Source organism: Lonchura striata, chromosome 17 (genome assembly GCF_050655825.1).
Source record: "Lonchura striata isolate lonStrDom1 chromosome 17, ASM5065582v1, whole genome shotgun sequence".
In the NCBI taxonomy this organism is placed as follows: domain Eukaryota; kingdom Metazoa; phylum Chordata; class Aves; order Passeriformes; family Estrildidae; genus Lonchura; species Lonchura striata.
The window spans coordinates 6,443,486-6,458,616 of NC_140719.1; the positions used below are offsets into that span (position 1 = coordinate 6,443,486).

At 46.6% G+C, this 15,131-nt stretch overlaps 1 protein-coding gene across 20 annotated transcripts in view; it reads right to left on the reverse strand.

Annotated features, from left to right (window-relative positions):
• The window catches only part of DNM1 (dynamin 1), a 64,420-nt gene extending 50,585 nt beyond the window's left edge, over positions 1–13,835 (reverse strand). For all 20 annotated transcript variants that reach the window (XR_014958818.1, XR_014958819.1, XR_014958820.1 and 17 more), the window contains exon 1: positions 13,543–13,835. Coding sequence is in view for 13 of the 20 variants with exons in the window: in XM_021551422.4 (XP_021407097.1) it covers positions 13,543–13,703 (161 nt within the window). In the remaining 7 variants the exon portion in view is untranslated. The remainder of the gene's footprint in view (positions 1–13,542) is intronic.
• Positions 13,836–15,131: the final 1,296 nt, after the last annotated feature.

Consider the following 15,131-nt stretch of genomic DNA (forward strand, 5'->3'; position numbering starts at 1 on the left):
ATTGCTGTGCAGCAACCAATCCAATCTGAGAGCCAGAACCAGGCCCAGGGGGATAATTCCCCTCCTACTTCCCTAAAACATGGTGAAATCTACTGTTTCCATAGAAACAAATCAGTTTGATGTCCACACATCCCTCCTGCGTCCCTCACTGGTGGGCATCAGCCTCAAGCTGCTGAGGTTTTAAGCAAATGTCTACAGTTGTAGGTCAAGAGTTTGGAGGAGAAACAAGAGGCACTCCCAGCATACAAACCCAACCATCTCATCCAAAATGTGATTTGCTTCAGTTCATCTCTGCTGCGAGAGAATTAATCAGGAATATTCTTCTCCTCCTCCATTTTGAGGGTTGAGTTATTTGCCAGCTCCCTCCCTGTTATCTTCCTGCAGATGGGCTAGTCCAGAATACGTGAAGACGTAGAACACAGATGGGAAATCAAAACAGAATACTCCAGCACCTCACGTGCACTTGTGAGGCAATTTACTCTGTGTTTCTGCAGGTAAAAAACTGTAAAGGCATTTTCTTGTTTGGAGCACTGCATTTTTACTGTGGAGAATTATTTAGAGAGTGGTACAGCCTACAGTGCACTGCCTGATCTCAAAAAGTCACTGCCCGTTATAGCAAATGCCGCATTGACTCCAGGCTGCAGAGCTGGGGAAGCAGAGGCTGGAGAGAGCACAAAACTGCAGCACTGCTGCTGTGCAGCTTCCTCTAGGATTTTCTGAGTAATAGAAAATGAAGTCTGGATTTTGTTTGCTGTATTGGGATATTCACGGTAAAAAATAATACAGCGCTTATTCTGCATGACAATATCAGGAACTCAAGAGAATAAGCAGCCTAGTGTATCCTGAATGAATATGGCAGTAAGGATTACACATTTGTGGAAAATGCAGTTTTGATTTCAAGAATTACAATCCCAGAAGAAAGGAAACAAGGTTGGTTTTACTCATGCGAGGAAAAAAAAAGTAATACCAGAAATACTGCACTGCATGATGCATACTCCACCCCAGAAACTGTAAACCAGACCTTTATGTCTGTCTTGCTTAATTTTCACCATCACAGCACGAAAGCAAGAAGCAAGTTTTCCTTTTGCTACTTCAAAAGCATATATACCCTGGCAAAAATCTCCCTGCAATTGCAGAATCTCCCTGCAATTTCCAGACAGTCCCCAAGAAGACAATACCAGGCAACAGCAACACCCCAGAGCATCAGATTAGTTAAGTCCCTATGACAGTAGTGAAAACCACGTTTTTTTAAGGCCAGAAAGGTAAACCCATGACCCAGCATCTTTGCCTCTTTTTCAAGCTGCACTGATCTGTCATAAGACTGCAGCAACATTTCTCTGCTTTGGCACAAACAAACCTACCAACAACCCCTGGCTTTGCTGTAAAAGAAGGCTGCAGCCTTGAAAAACGTGACCTGTTCAGCACCTGCAACTTGAGCTGAGAGAAAACAAAAGGACAAGCTGTACACTAAAACTCTGGGACAGGAATGGCTGATGGGAAAGCACAGCCACAATAACACCCGAGGATTAATGGATGCTAAGACTGACGAGCAGCAGGCTGACCTGGCTATTTCTCACCACCAATGTCTTAATCTCTGGAGCCAGGCTGCAGCTGAGTCCAGACTGCCCAGCAGCAGAGGCATTCTAAAGGCTGCCCAGCAGCAGAGGCTCTCCTGTGTCCAGAGACACCATTATAATGTGCAGCAGTAACTCATATTCACACTATTCATCCTATGGAGGCTCTGGATAAAAAAGGGGGTTATCCCCCTTTTTGTTCTTCTCTCCTTCAGAGAATGAAACCAGGTACAATGACAAATTCAAATATATCAAATTTTGTGCTAAGTATAATCTTAGATTTCTTGTCAAAACTCCACCTCTGGAGTCATGGTATTTGCTGCAAGACCCAAGAGAAGAACAAATGTAGCTGGAGGCACATTTCATCACTGCAGCATGACACTTCCTCCACTCCCAGACATCAGTGTGTGCTAGAAAAGGAGACAGGCTGCCTAGAGCCTGAACTGCTTAAAGGGTACAGACAGCTGAAAGAGTTCATTGGGAAAGGCAAAGCCACTTTGATGAGCCCACAGATACAAACAAAACAGAAGCTGCATGAGGAAGGATGGTACCTCAACAAGTCATGATGTGCTGTTAGCTGCCACACACTGGTGGTGAGTTTATAAAGCTGAATGCATGTACCCCTATAGCTTATCTCGGGTCAGTGGTAAGAGGCAGAGAGTGTTGGGGATGGGGAGGCAGCCTGCTTCCTTTCCAACAGGCCAGGCAGGAAGGACAGAATTCCATGGGGTAACAGAGTTATGCTGCCCTCAGGCATCCTGACCAAACTGCCCAGTGCACAGCTGTCCTGCAGAGGAAATTTAAGATGCCAATTTACATCTCTGCTCTGCCTGGAGAAGTATGCAGGAACAGTGCCAGGCTCCTTGCTATGCACTGCACCTCTGCAGCTCCAGATATAATTAGGATCAACCTGGGCTGGGAACATGGTGCAGAGGCACTGCCTCTTAAAGCCCTTGAAGAAGACCCAGCAGATTGATTGTAAACACCTCTAGTGCAGAGCAAAGTCAGAAGCATTAAACTCTACTTAAAAAAAACCACACAAGATATCTCCATTTCCCACTATACCAGAACAAAAATTGGATCAATAGTCCCAGAAGAGACAAGCTTCAGACATCCTGTCTGGTTCTAATGTCCAGTGGAACAGCACTTCTCATGTGCACAAAAGACACATTTTGCTATAGTCAGATGTGGGCAATGACCATGGGAGGTGACAAAAAGGTTAGGCTTAAATTCAACAACAACAACAACAAAAAAGGGAAGATTCAAACAGGTGTTGCCTTATCAGTGGGCATTCTGATAGCAAAACTGCAGCACAGTGACTTGTACAGACAACAGTCTTACAGCCTTCCATTCCTTACCTTATTTTCCACAAGTAAAAGGTTTAACTAAATTTCTCTCCCTGTATCTCCACCAATACAGTGATTTCTAAGACATCTGCTTTTGTCCCTCCAGGTGTTCAATGGGAGTTCAACTCTGTCCAAGCACAAGTTGGCAAAATATCAAGTGCCAATGCAGTAACTCACTTATTCTTTTGCAGTAAACATTCCTTAAACATCATTCATTCAACAGTCTATACAAATTCATGCAGGAAATGGATCTCTTTCTCCAAAATTAGTTTGGGATGCCTGGTAGTTTGCAGGCCTGAGATAACAAACACATCTTGCACGAATAGGCATAAGCAGAGTAATTCTTAGGAACAGGAACAAATCAAAGTAGCATAGCCCAGAGGGAAGAAGTTTATTGCTGGGATCTCTGCTGAGAGCTGCATGATGTAGAAGAGGTGACCTGAGTTTCAGTGCTGGAGCTGCAGCATCAGCTCTGCAGTGTGACACATGTCATGCACCAATCCCTGAGGGTATTCTGCATTTTGGAATGTACCAATCTCCTCCTCACCCGTAGCTTTAACCCCACTGCGACACATCTCCTCTCAAGGCCACCACCATGCTCAGGCAATTCCCAGCTATTCATAGAGGAGCTTCTATTAAAAGTAAAAGCACAATCAGCTTAAGAAATAGCCAGAGATTACACAAGAGATCACAACAGCCAAAAAGAGAGAAAACCTAACATGTATTAGAATCAAGGGGTCCCATCATGACCCAGAGCAGTATAAGCTCAGAGTAAATCATAAACAAGTCAGCAAGGCTAAATATCAGCATAAAACCTGTGAGGGCTACAGCTTTGGTGCTTATTGGTTTAATTCTGAACTAGCAAGTCACCAGACATATTCCCCTGCTGACAGGGAATTGTTCCTGTGCTGGAAGGCAGGTGGCAAATGGATAGTCATTATAAGCCTCAAATTTAGAGGTTTGTAACTACATGGATGAGGAAGAGCACTCAGGGCTGAAACAGTCTGTTAATTTGTCAGAGCCCTGAGCCAGATCCTATAGAGCTTACTCTGTCTTTACACATGTGAGAGTGGCAGGAAGAGAAAGAGGAGGAACTGAACAAAGACTTCAAGATTTTTGCCTTTAGGTACTTCTTTCCGTGTTCTAAAAAATTCAGCACCGCCTCCCTCATCACTGGATCTCCATTCTCAATTTTAAAATAAAGGGAAACACTGTAGTTTCTCCTAGTGCTCTCCAGGGTAAGTTAGCTGTGCTGTGAAAACATTTGCAGATGTTGAGAACCGACTGCTCAGCATCTCTGTAGGCTTCTGCCTATTGATATAAGAAAGGGTCTGAATGCAGCTGAAAAACTACTCTGAAATACAGCTGCAATTTATGATCAGCTTTTATCCAGCATTACAGCAACACTGCCTGGCTTTGCAGCCAAAATCCACAGCAGTATCAGTTTAACACTGGTTGTGCCCTCTCATAGGCATCACATATACTAACTACACTTGCAGCAAGAGTGCTTCCCAGCCCCAAAATGACAGTTTGAGCAGTCAGACAGGAGCCCAGCACTTCCCATGTCTGTTATGGTTGTATTAACTCTTCACCCTTCCACACCGCTGCAACAATGCAGCCTAAAGCCATACGAAACAGGAAAGGGAGAGTTAAAGGAGACTGTTGAAGCAATACATTATTAAAATAGTATTTTTCGGCCCCAGAGACTCCAGTTCAATTCCCATTTCCGTCACAAGTGAGGTACTGGGTTTATTCCAAACCTCATTTATTGTTCATTGCAACTGCAATACAAATATTCTAGCAGAGCTTATAGTTTTGAGACTAAGCCCTGATTTTTAGGAAGGGAAGAGATGACAATGCAGGTCTTAGAAGCTTAGGGATTCTTTATACTTGTCTCCAGAAGCATTTAGGGAAACGGCATCTTTTAGGGAAAAAAAAATAGCCTCAAACCTCCATGACAGAAATTGCTGTTTTCAATACAAAAGCTACACTGCTCTTCTGTTCGCTCAATTGCTGTGGCCAGGGCTCTAAGAAAAGCCACACAAGTCACAAGACTTGCAGAAAAATGGCAGAAGCTGGCAAGTTTGCTTCCAGTCAGCAAGACACAGCTTGAGGAGCTTGCATAACGTCTGCTTCCAAGAAGCTCCCAAAAGCATGTTATGCTGAATTGCAAGAAGCTACTAACCAGCGACCATCTCGCTTCCATTTGGTCATGGCTGGGTCTGCCAAAGCTTTCCATGTCAGATGCTCTGGAGAAAACAGAGACACTGTTAGATTTCAGACTCAGGGCTCATTATTCCTGTACTGTGTCTTGAAGGAAAGCAAAGCAGTTATCTACTACAGTCAGCACCAGGCTCAGAGCTGTGACAAACCTGAAGGTCATAAAGAAAGCAAACACCAGCAACTTAATTGTCCTGTCTGCCCATCTACATAAGACAGCTTAAGAAAACTGTGGAGCCACTTTATATTCAACTGTTAATAAAATATTCACTAATGGACATTGAAAACAAAGCTGAACCTAACTACAAAGTATCAATGAGTCACTTGGAATAATTGTTTAAATATCTAACATTAATTGTGCCCTCAGCTGCCCATCAGTGTTCTGATGAAGTCCTGCCTGCTCGTCAGTAAACACTGAAATGTTCTCAGCCCTCTCTTCATAGCTAACTTCAATGCAAACACATCCACTTTGCATTATTAAACTCCATCAAGTCACTCCAAAATAGGCATGATGTGTGCTTTAGATGGATCACAGATAAATGTAAATTAAGCGAAATAACTTTTTGTAGTTTTTCCAGAAGCAGTACCTGCTTGCAGGCTGACCACCTCCAAACCTGACCAGAACATGCAAGTACTGAAAGTCCCTAGGTACATAAACCTGGGCTCTCTCCTCTGTAGGGCTTTGCTACCCATCCCTGCCCTGAAAGACCATGCTCAAAAATTCAAGTGCTACCAGGCCATCTAGGACAGCCTCTCATCTCACCTGCTTTCTAAGAACACCCTCACTCCTCAAATCCTGCACCTGATCTATGCCAGCAACCAAAGGTGGCTGCACCAGACCCAACCTCTGCAGAGCAGACTTAAGTAACCCGCAAAATACTGAGCAAACTGACCTGCACAAAGAACTAAAGCTCTTGGCACAACACTTCTAGAGAGAAGGCAAGCCTTTGCAAGGGCTCAGACAGCCATTGCAGTGCCATCTTTACAGTTTTCATTTATTGCTATGAAAAACAGTTTATCACTTTATGCTTAACCTTTCCCAGTGATAGTTCAAGTGTCCATTAATGATATACACCCCTACATGTCATGGGAGACACCAACAGCCTTTAAGGATGGAGAAAAAGGTATAAAATTAATCACTAATAATTTATCTTCAGAGCAAAGAACAGAATTCTACCTCAAGGCTGAACATGCCCATTTGCCTATAATAAGAGACAATATTCCTTAACCATGAGATTCCACTCTCTATCAGAATGTGCAAAACCAGGTCAGAGGCCAGGAAATGAAAACTTCAAGTAGAATGAGAAATTGTCCCACAAGTAAGCTATTTTTCCCACCATGCATGACTAGACTTCTGGGTTTGGGGTTTGGTTTTTTTTTTTTTTTTTGGAACAAATTTAACTTCATCTCTCCTCCCAACTAGCTGTACTCTGACTCATATGGTTACAGATCTGTGAATCCAAGAAGGAGGAAAGTATTACAACCAAAGTTTTGGGGGTGTTTTTTTTTTTTTAATGGCATATCAAGGAAGTAGGATTACCCTGCATATTATCAGTAAATCTCCTTTCAGACGCCACCTCAAAACCAATTTACATTGGGCACACAGGCTGAACACCACATGCTTCTTTCTAGATGACTGCCTGCCACCCCTTCACTAACTCTTCTGGTTTTGCTACTCATGCACTGCCTGAAACAAAAAACTAAGTACTGGCTCACATGGGTGGAGCACACATGGGTTTGTTCTTGTCCAATAAATTCAATGCTCAAGGCATCATAATAAGTTTCACCCCAGCAGCTAGAACACAGCAAGAACTGTTTTCTTGATTAACTTATGCTAAGTTGTAAGCTGCTTCCATTTCTCCTTAAAAAGAGCCATCTTAAAAAAACCTTATTTAGAATTTTTACTCACACTTTTACAGACAGACTCAATCCTGGAGTACAAAGTAGGGACATTCAGGAACTCACCAGATCAGGAAGGGGATTAACTTCCTGCCTTAGAACAACACTTTCAGAAGCTGCCTCAGATAGAAGGTGTTGCAGACAGACTCCCACTCCTTCTATTGAAGTCTAGCAGGGTTCTGCCTGCTCTGAGCATCTGGAAAAGTCAGGGTCAAGGACTTGGCTTGGTATTCCCAGATAGGTATTGAATGGCTTCTGAAAACAATCAGCACCCTTTAAAAACAGTAGGTCATCTTTGCTTTGCCTGGTTTTATTAAGGTGTTTTGACTGTGTGATAAGCACACCAAGTTTTAAAGAACAGGAGCAGCTGACAGTTTAACTTTTGGGAACTTCTGACTCCTTTCCCCACTGGTTCTGTTCCCTCTTTACAGCCTTGCATCACTGCATCCTGTTTACTGAGGAAACAAAAAATTCCATATGTACTTATCTCAAAGTACAATAGGAACTAATAAAAAAAAACCTCAAGATGTTCCAAGATTCTCAACTTGAGGATTAGCATGCTAACAAGGAAGAGTCCACAAGGAAATGCAGCATCCCTGATCTGTCGGCTATCAGGTGATGAATTCCAGCAGTGACAAGGCAACCTGTCATTTTCACACACCAGTAGGTCCAAACACCAGCTTTCCCACTGGATTGCAGCTGGTCTCCTTTTCCTAGGTAAATTCTGATATGACCTGAGACATGCCTTAAACATCCCTTCTTCTAGAGAATATAAGGTTAGTGGGCAGTTAACAAGAAGCATGAGATCATCACTGAAGAGTTAAGCTGAAAGATACAGCTAGAAAGATCTGCAGAGAACATGTAACTGCTGCAGGAAGTAGAAAAATATTAGAGTTGTACTTATTTGAGCCAACCCCGATAGGATTAAAACAAGTTGACAACAAACACAGGCAGACACTGCTGCTGCATATATGAGCACTGAGATTCACAGGGTTTTCCCTCACAGCCATCCATGTTATGTTATGTTTTAACTTAATTATGTACCTTCTTCTAGCATTCCTCCTTCCACAAGTGTTTGCTCAGAGCTCTGCAGATTTCTCTTAAGTGAAATTATTTTATCTTGGGGTCTGCTGTAACACATTACCCATTCCTCTCCATGCTCCATATTGGCTTCCTTCCCCAGTTAATCCAATATGAAAATAGGTATTTTCTTCACTGGAGACGAAAGACTGGCTGCCATTGAAGGATTTATCTGACCATAGTTTATTTCTCTAAGCAGCAGAATCCTACTCCTGACTCTTGCACCATCCATTGCAACCCTAAGTAAGTCAGTTCACAAGCAGTGCCTGTGTTTATAAGCTGCAAATAGACAAAAGAATTTGACTGGCTCACAGATGTATTTATCATACAACAATTAAAGGTCCATGATTTGCAATTAATCATCTCTCTGCCAGCACACATCTCAAATCAGAACCCTCAAAAATTTAGAAGAATCACTCTTAAGAACCTCTTTTGTGGCCAAAGCACGTGTCATGAATGTATCTTCTTGTTTAAATTTAAATCTGCTCCTGAAGTACTGCAGTGATGTTCAGCATTGTCCAGTACAACAGACATTCCCAATCTATACATAATGTAGCTATTTTACAATATTTGAACACTCAGTCCTCAACACTCAAGCTCATTAACCACATACTGCAGCAGAAGCCTGAGCAACTTAAAAGTACAAAGATCATCAACAAAACAGTTTTCCTGCAGGAACAGGCCAAGTATCTGGATCTCTTTATGCATCCCTTTAGGATCCTTCACTTCTACATAGTTGCTAAACACTGCTGTTGGTCTCTGAAGGTATTTTTCTGGGGAAGCTTCCATAATAAAGCAAAGTATGCATTATCAAGGAAGGCATTCCCTCATCATATCTTGGGGGTGTATTTATCTCCAAATGACTGTGGAAGGTATTAAGTTGCTCCTCAAAGTTATACCTGAAGCCAAACTAAACCCTTTGGCTTCAGGATCTAGTTTTGCATCACCATTATGGCAAAGAGACACTTACTGCTAGGCCCGTGCCTGATTTTGTCACATCTTACTGCAGCTATGCCTAATGAGTATTTAGCCTTTTGACTGACAAAGGCATTGCAGTGCTGCATTTTCCCTGCTCTTCTACCCATATGGAAATTTCATTGTTGGGAGAGGCAAGGTTAGCCCAACATGGTTGAGTTTAGGCCCACACCTGTAGGCCACACATGTGATTCCTTCTAGGCAACACACAAACATCAGGGAATTCAGCATATACCATCAGAGCCTGGTGACAGACTGGTAAGTACCCTTATTTTGGGTGCACAGCCTCCAAGAGAAAATGCTTGTAGGGTACCAGATTCCAGCTCAGGTCCGAGGTCAAGTAAACACTGATTCATTTCACACAAGTTTGGCACTGCTTAGGTCCCTTGATCATAAACAAGATGGTTTCATCTCCATTCAAGTCCTTCCACCCACTGTTCCCAGTCCTTAGTCACTGCCTCCTCAGCAGCCCCCTGAAACTCTATGTTCTGGAGAAGTCAGAGGTGCCTTGTTTTCCCTAGGAAGAGCAATGCAGCTGTCCCACAGGGCTGAGCAGCACCCTGCCTTGGATCAGACACCACCACAAGGCACAGCCATTCCAGGAACCAGCTGAACACAGCCCAGTGCTTTCAGTTCTCCTGTTCGTAAAGCACAGGTAACAGCAATACTCCCAGAAACCCAAAGATTTGTGTAACAGTGCTCTGAGATCACAGGATTCAAAGAAAGCATATTTGTTATTTTCACATGGTAAAGTAAGAGTGGCATGAACATGGATGATTATACAAACAGCCTTGTGGGCTGTCTCATACAATCTCCTCAGTCATTTGGGCTCTTAAGTCAAATTAGCACATACCACATGCTTTGTTCTTTTTATCAGACCAATTTTGCTGGTACAGTTGCCAGCTCCAAGACCTATTTATTTAGAAAAGGATGCTGTAGGGAAGCAATGACACCTTAAGAACGGACAAAATGATCACTGAAGTCCCTTCCAACCCGAGTTATCCTACAAGCTTATAACCACACCAACAGGAAATGCCTGGAGCTCACACAATTAACCTTCCTTCCAGTTCTGGGGCCCAGGACAAACCAGTCTGTGGACAGATGTGTCACCTGTCTGGCTTCTACATGGCTTCTTGTTTCTTCAGCAATTTTATCACCACCAGCCGGTATCCGAGTCACCACGCTGAGATTCCAGCAGCAAAAGCACACATAGCAGCCACACTGACATCTGGTATTATAAATACAAGCTCTGCACTGTTGGATAATCTGTTAACAGCAGAGGAAGTGTCACCAAAAATGCAATTAGCAGCAACTAGTAAGCCACTGAATTCAGGAGGAAAAAAAATATTTGTTTGGTATGACATGTAACTAAACAGTGATTGCAGGCAGTATCACTCCTCCCTGCTCGTAGGTTTCCACTGAATGTGGGACTGACTCAGTGCTACTGCAAGGTGCCTGCAGCAGCCCTGGACTGAAGCCCTGCCACAACACAGGTCTGGCAGGGGGCAGGTGTGCTGTCCTGTTAGGGAAACGTGATTTGATGACAATTTGAAAGGAGCCCCACAGGTCCTGAGCAGAGAAACCAGCCCTGGCAGGGCCTCCAGCCCCTGTGCTGAAGTGTCTGCATCATGCTAATCAGCCAGTACCAACCACATCAGCATTTGGTCTTGCACAGATTTCCATCCGCTCAGAGAGAAACTCATCAGTACTCACATTCCCTGTGCAGCAAGCAGCTGCTGAGCAATAGCTGCACCACCATCCTGGTATCAAGCAGGAGCAGTGACATATGTCATGTCCACACTACAGCAATAATTGTATTTGTACACAGTAGGTCTACACACAGTTTCTTCTTATGGCTGTTCAGACAAGAAAACATCCCCTATCACAATTACACTGAAGAACCATGCTCATTCTGGATACTATTTCCATAGCTCCTTATCATGGTTACCAATACCCACAGAGAAAGAAAAGAGACTATACATTACAGCAGGGCCCCAACACTATTTTAACAGGATTGGGATTTGCAGCATATACACATACATTATGTGGTAAGAGGTCTCAAGTTACCAGTCTAAACTAGCCAGCACTCAGGGGTATCAAATGGAGAAAGACCTTTTCACACTGACATTTTCCATTTCCCCTCCAATTATTTCCTCTAAATGCTTTTCTACCGACAGCTCTCAGCTCCTGCTCAGGGGACCTTTAATTATTTCATTTTCGAAAAGCCACAGCGCTGTAACTTGCTGCTAGAGAGACAGCTGATGGGACACGGTGAGGTCATAAGTTCTCCTGTGACTGGAGTCATCAGAAAGAGACAGAAGATAATTGAATTCATATATTTTCCACCAAGCAGATAAAATCCCATTCTAAATTAGTGCCAGTGTAGATGCATCAAGGATTAGTAAATCCTCTTGTGTGGTTGGTCTAAAGGAGAGGAGCAGTTTACCCCAATACACTGACTGTCCTTCCTCCAACAAATCCCCCTCTGGCCCAGCAGCCCTACATTATCTACGACACCACTGCAGCACTGCCTGCACAGATCCTCTAAAAAGGATTTATGAGCTTTGACTGCCAGTACTTAGAAAGCATGAAAACAGCAGGGCCAACAGGTGAACCCATTTTGCTCAAAGACTTCAGAAGATCCATTTTCCCCTTCTTCGAAAGCCACAGCCCAGCAAGTTTCTCACTTGGGTGGCAGGGATTTTATTTCTTTTCTGTGACTGTGGACAAACAAGTGGATTCTGGACTATGACCTGAGACTCAGTAAAATGTGTTTCTGCAATGTCTGGCCCTTGGCATGATCCCAGCATCTCTCAGGGATACACTGCATGGACCTTTGGAAGTTAGCTAGAAGAGATACCAAACTCTTCAAATTTTATATTCTTATTTTTTCAAAACTCTTTGATCTATGGCAGAGAAGAAAACATTTTATTTTGACCATGCTTTCTTTGTACCAGATGTAACCCCTGAGCCTTCCTCCTAGTACACCCAGCACTCACTGCTCAAAGATACCCTTGCACGGGTCCAGAATTTGGCTACTTGCAGCTAAGCAAGCAGTTAATCCACACCACAGACCCTTCTGACAGTCGAAAAGCCCTATAAGCCATCGAACAGCAAACAGCTTAAAAGAAAAAGTGGGGGTTGGGAAATGAGATCCAGTAGATGTTGTCACAAATGCAGTTTGCTGAAAGAGAAAAGCCCACGCAAGCATCTGACCAGGTATCAGCAATCACTGCTCTTAAGGCAAGTCACCAGAAACCTGCGTGCTCCTTACAGCATAAAAAACCACTTTGATAACTAAAACCCGTATATAACTTAATACAATTAATTAACAAGGCCAGAAAAAAGGTGAGGAACGTTCCCCCCCTCCCTCCAGGTGTTGTGTGTCTGCACTGGAGGAGATACCCAAGCAGCGCGGTCTGCAATTTACTCAAGTTGCAGATGATGAATGCGAAGGTCACATGAAGGGAAAGCATCAGTATATTGCCTGCCACAAAATGGTAGCACCCGGGGATTTGAGCATATAGGATAGCTATAACCCCGTCCTTCCTATAGCCTCCCCGCAGCTCCTGACATGGCATCCGCTATGGAGGACAGCGAGCCTGGGCTGGGGGAGGGGGACGGAGCAGATTAAACTTAAACACCCTCCGCATCACTCCCCCCGCAGCGACAACATCCATCTCTGAGCCCCGCACCGAGCAGGGGACGGATGGGGCCGGCCCCCACAGCCCCTTCAGCCTCCTCCGTTATGTAACACCAGGACGAGGGGGGGCTGCCACCGGCCGCCAAGGTGCGGCAGTGGCGGGGACCCCGCTGCGGAATGCCCCCAGGCGGGGAGCGAGCCCTCCCTCCCTCCCTCCCTGCCTTCCTCCCGCGCCTCCCCGTACCCCTGCACCGCAGCGCCCGGGCGTCCTGCAGCGCTGCCCGCGCACCACACACGCGCCGAGCGGAGTAGCCGCGAGCGGAGCGCAGTCCCCGCTCCGCGCGGTCCCCGCACCGCGGCCAGAGCGCCCGCACCGCGCTGCCCGCGCGGAGCCGCTGCCCGCGCGGAGCCGCTGCCCGCGCTGTCCCCGCACCGCGCTGCCCGTGCGGAGCCGCTGCCCGCGCGGAGCCGCTGCCCGCGCTGCTCCCGCACCGCGCTGCCCGTGCGGAGCCGCTGCCCGTGCGGAGCCGCTGCCCGCGCGGAGCCGCTGCCCGCGCTGCCCCCGCACCGCGCTGCCCGCGCGGAGCCGCTGCCCGCGCTGTCCCCGCACCGCGCTGCCCGTGCGGAGCCGCTGCCCGCGCTGCCCGTGCGGCGGCTCTGCCCGCGCTGCTCCCGCACCGCGCTGTCCCCGCACCGCGCTGCCCGTGCGGCGGCTCTGCCCGCGCTGCTCCCGCACCGCGCTGCCCCCGCACCGCGCTGGCCATGCGGCAGCTCTGCCCGCGCCCCCGGGGACACCCCCGCTCACCTCCCGACGAAATTCTCCAGCACGGAGCTCTTGCCGGCGCTCTGCCCCCCCACCACGGCGATCTGCGGCAGGTCGAGGTTGGCGTTCTGCCCGATGGCGGCGAAGGCGTCCTGCAGCCGGTTGACCAGCGGGATGAGATCCTCCATCCCGCGGTTCCCCATGGTTGCGGCGCGGCTCTTGGCACAGGCGAGCTCGCACTAACCCTTCCCGCAGCCCTCCCCGGCTCTGGGGCCGGTGGGCAGCGGCTCCAGCCCGCGCCCCTCGCCCCGCTCGACGCCGCCCGGGCTCCGCTCGCCTCAGCCCGCCCGCCGCGCCTGTGGAGCGCCCCGTGCTGCCGCCAGGGGGCGTTAAAGGTACCGGCGCCGCGCTGCATCCCGGGAGATGTAGTCCGGCGGCCGTGAGGGGCCGAGGGGGCCGGGATCGGGGCGGCGCGGCCCTGGTGTCTGTGCCCAGAGACCTGGGAACGGGGCTCGCTCCCAGAACCAGAGCAGTGCAGGTTACCCGGGGCTGCCTCTGTGTGCGGCAGGTTGGCACACCGGCGTGGCCCAGCCGGTGTGGGTGTGCTGGCCCCGCAGTCAGTCCCGGTGTACCTGTGGGTGAGCCCCGCACGGTGCCGAAGCCCTGTGGCGGTCACTGCTGCCAGCCGTGCAGCGCTGCAGCGGGCAGGGAAGATGTGCTGGAAGGACCCACTTGGCTCGGCTCCTACACCTGCACTTTGTGATCCTCACAGCCGCAACGTTTACTCAGTGCGCCATGGTTTGGTCGCAGCACCTGTATGGGAGGGCTTTGTGTGGAGACAGCACTTGTGAAATCACCAAAATGCAAGAAACACTTGAGATTACTAAACTGGAGCTTTGCAAAAATGCTACCACTCTCTGAGCATCTGGCTAGAATAAGATGGCAGAGGTTAAAATAAGAATTTTTTTTTAAGGTCTCTTCCAACCCATTCTATGATTCTGATGCTTCATTCAAACACAGATGTAAAATGTATCAATTTCTGTTTATAGCTGTAAAACAGTGGATGTGTTGCCAGGCTTGTTTTAGAGAAACACAAACAGGTGCTTCATTTTATGCACCCAGATTTTGTTTTTTAAATTACTTGTCTGCAATAAAGAGGGAACAGCTTGGTTTTATGTTTTTTAAAAGGGATAGATTTTTAATAAGAATATAACATGAGGCCATATTTGATTTCAAAGTACAGCAATGAAAACAAGTGTTCAAAAAAGCATCTGATGGCTAGCAATGACTCAGAAGGATGGAGAGTGTTGCATTTCAAACACCTCTCAGTTCGTGCTACCCAAGACTCCTATTCACAGCTCAGAGAGGGATGGGGGTGGAGGGGGAAATGAAGTACAAAAAACTGCAACAGATTTTGAGCTGTCTGTTTTGTTTTGTACAGCAGCTTTTTAGTTATAATAATTATAATGACTATTTCACAGGTGTCCATCAAATTTAATCCATGCAAAAATACCTATGTGGACATACAGAGAAACTGAGGCAACCATGGTGAGGGATGAATTTGCCCCATGCTCTAGCACATCACCAATGTGCAGGTAAGAACACTGAAGGAAGGGAAGGGAGCTGCTCCA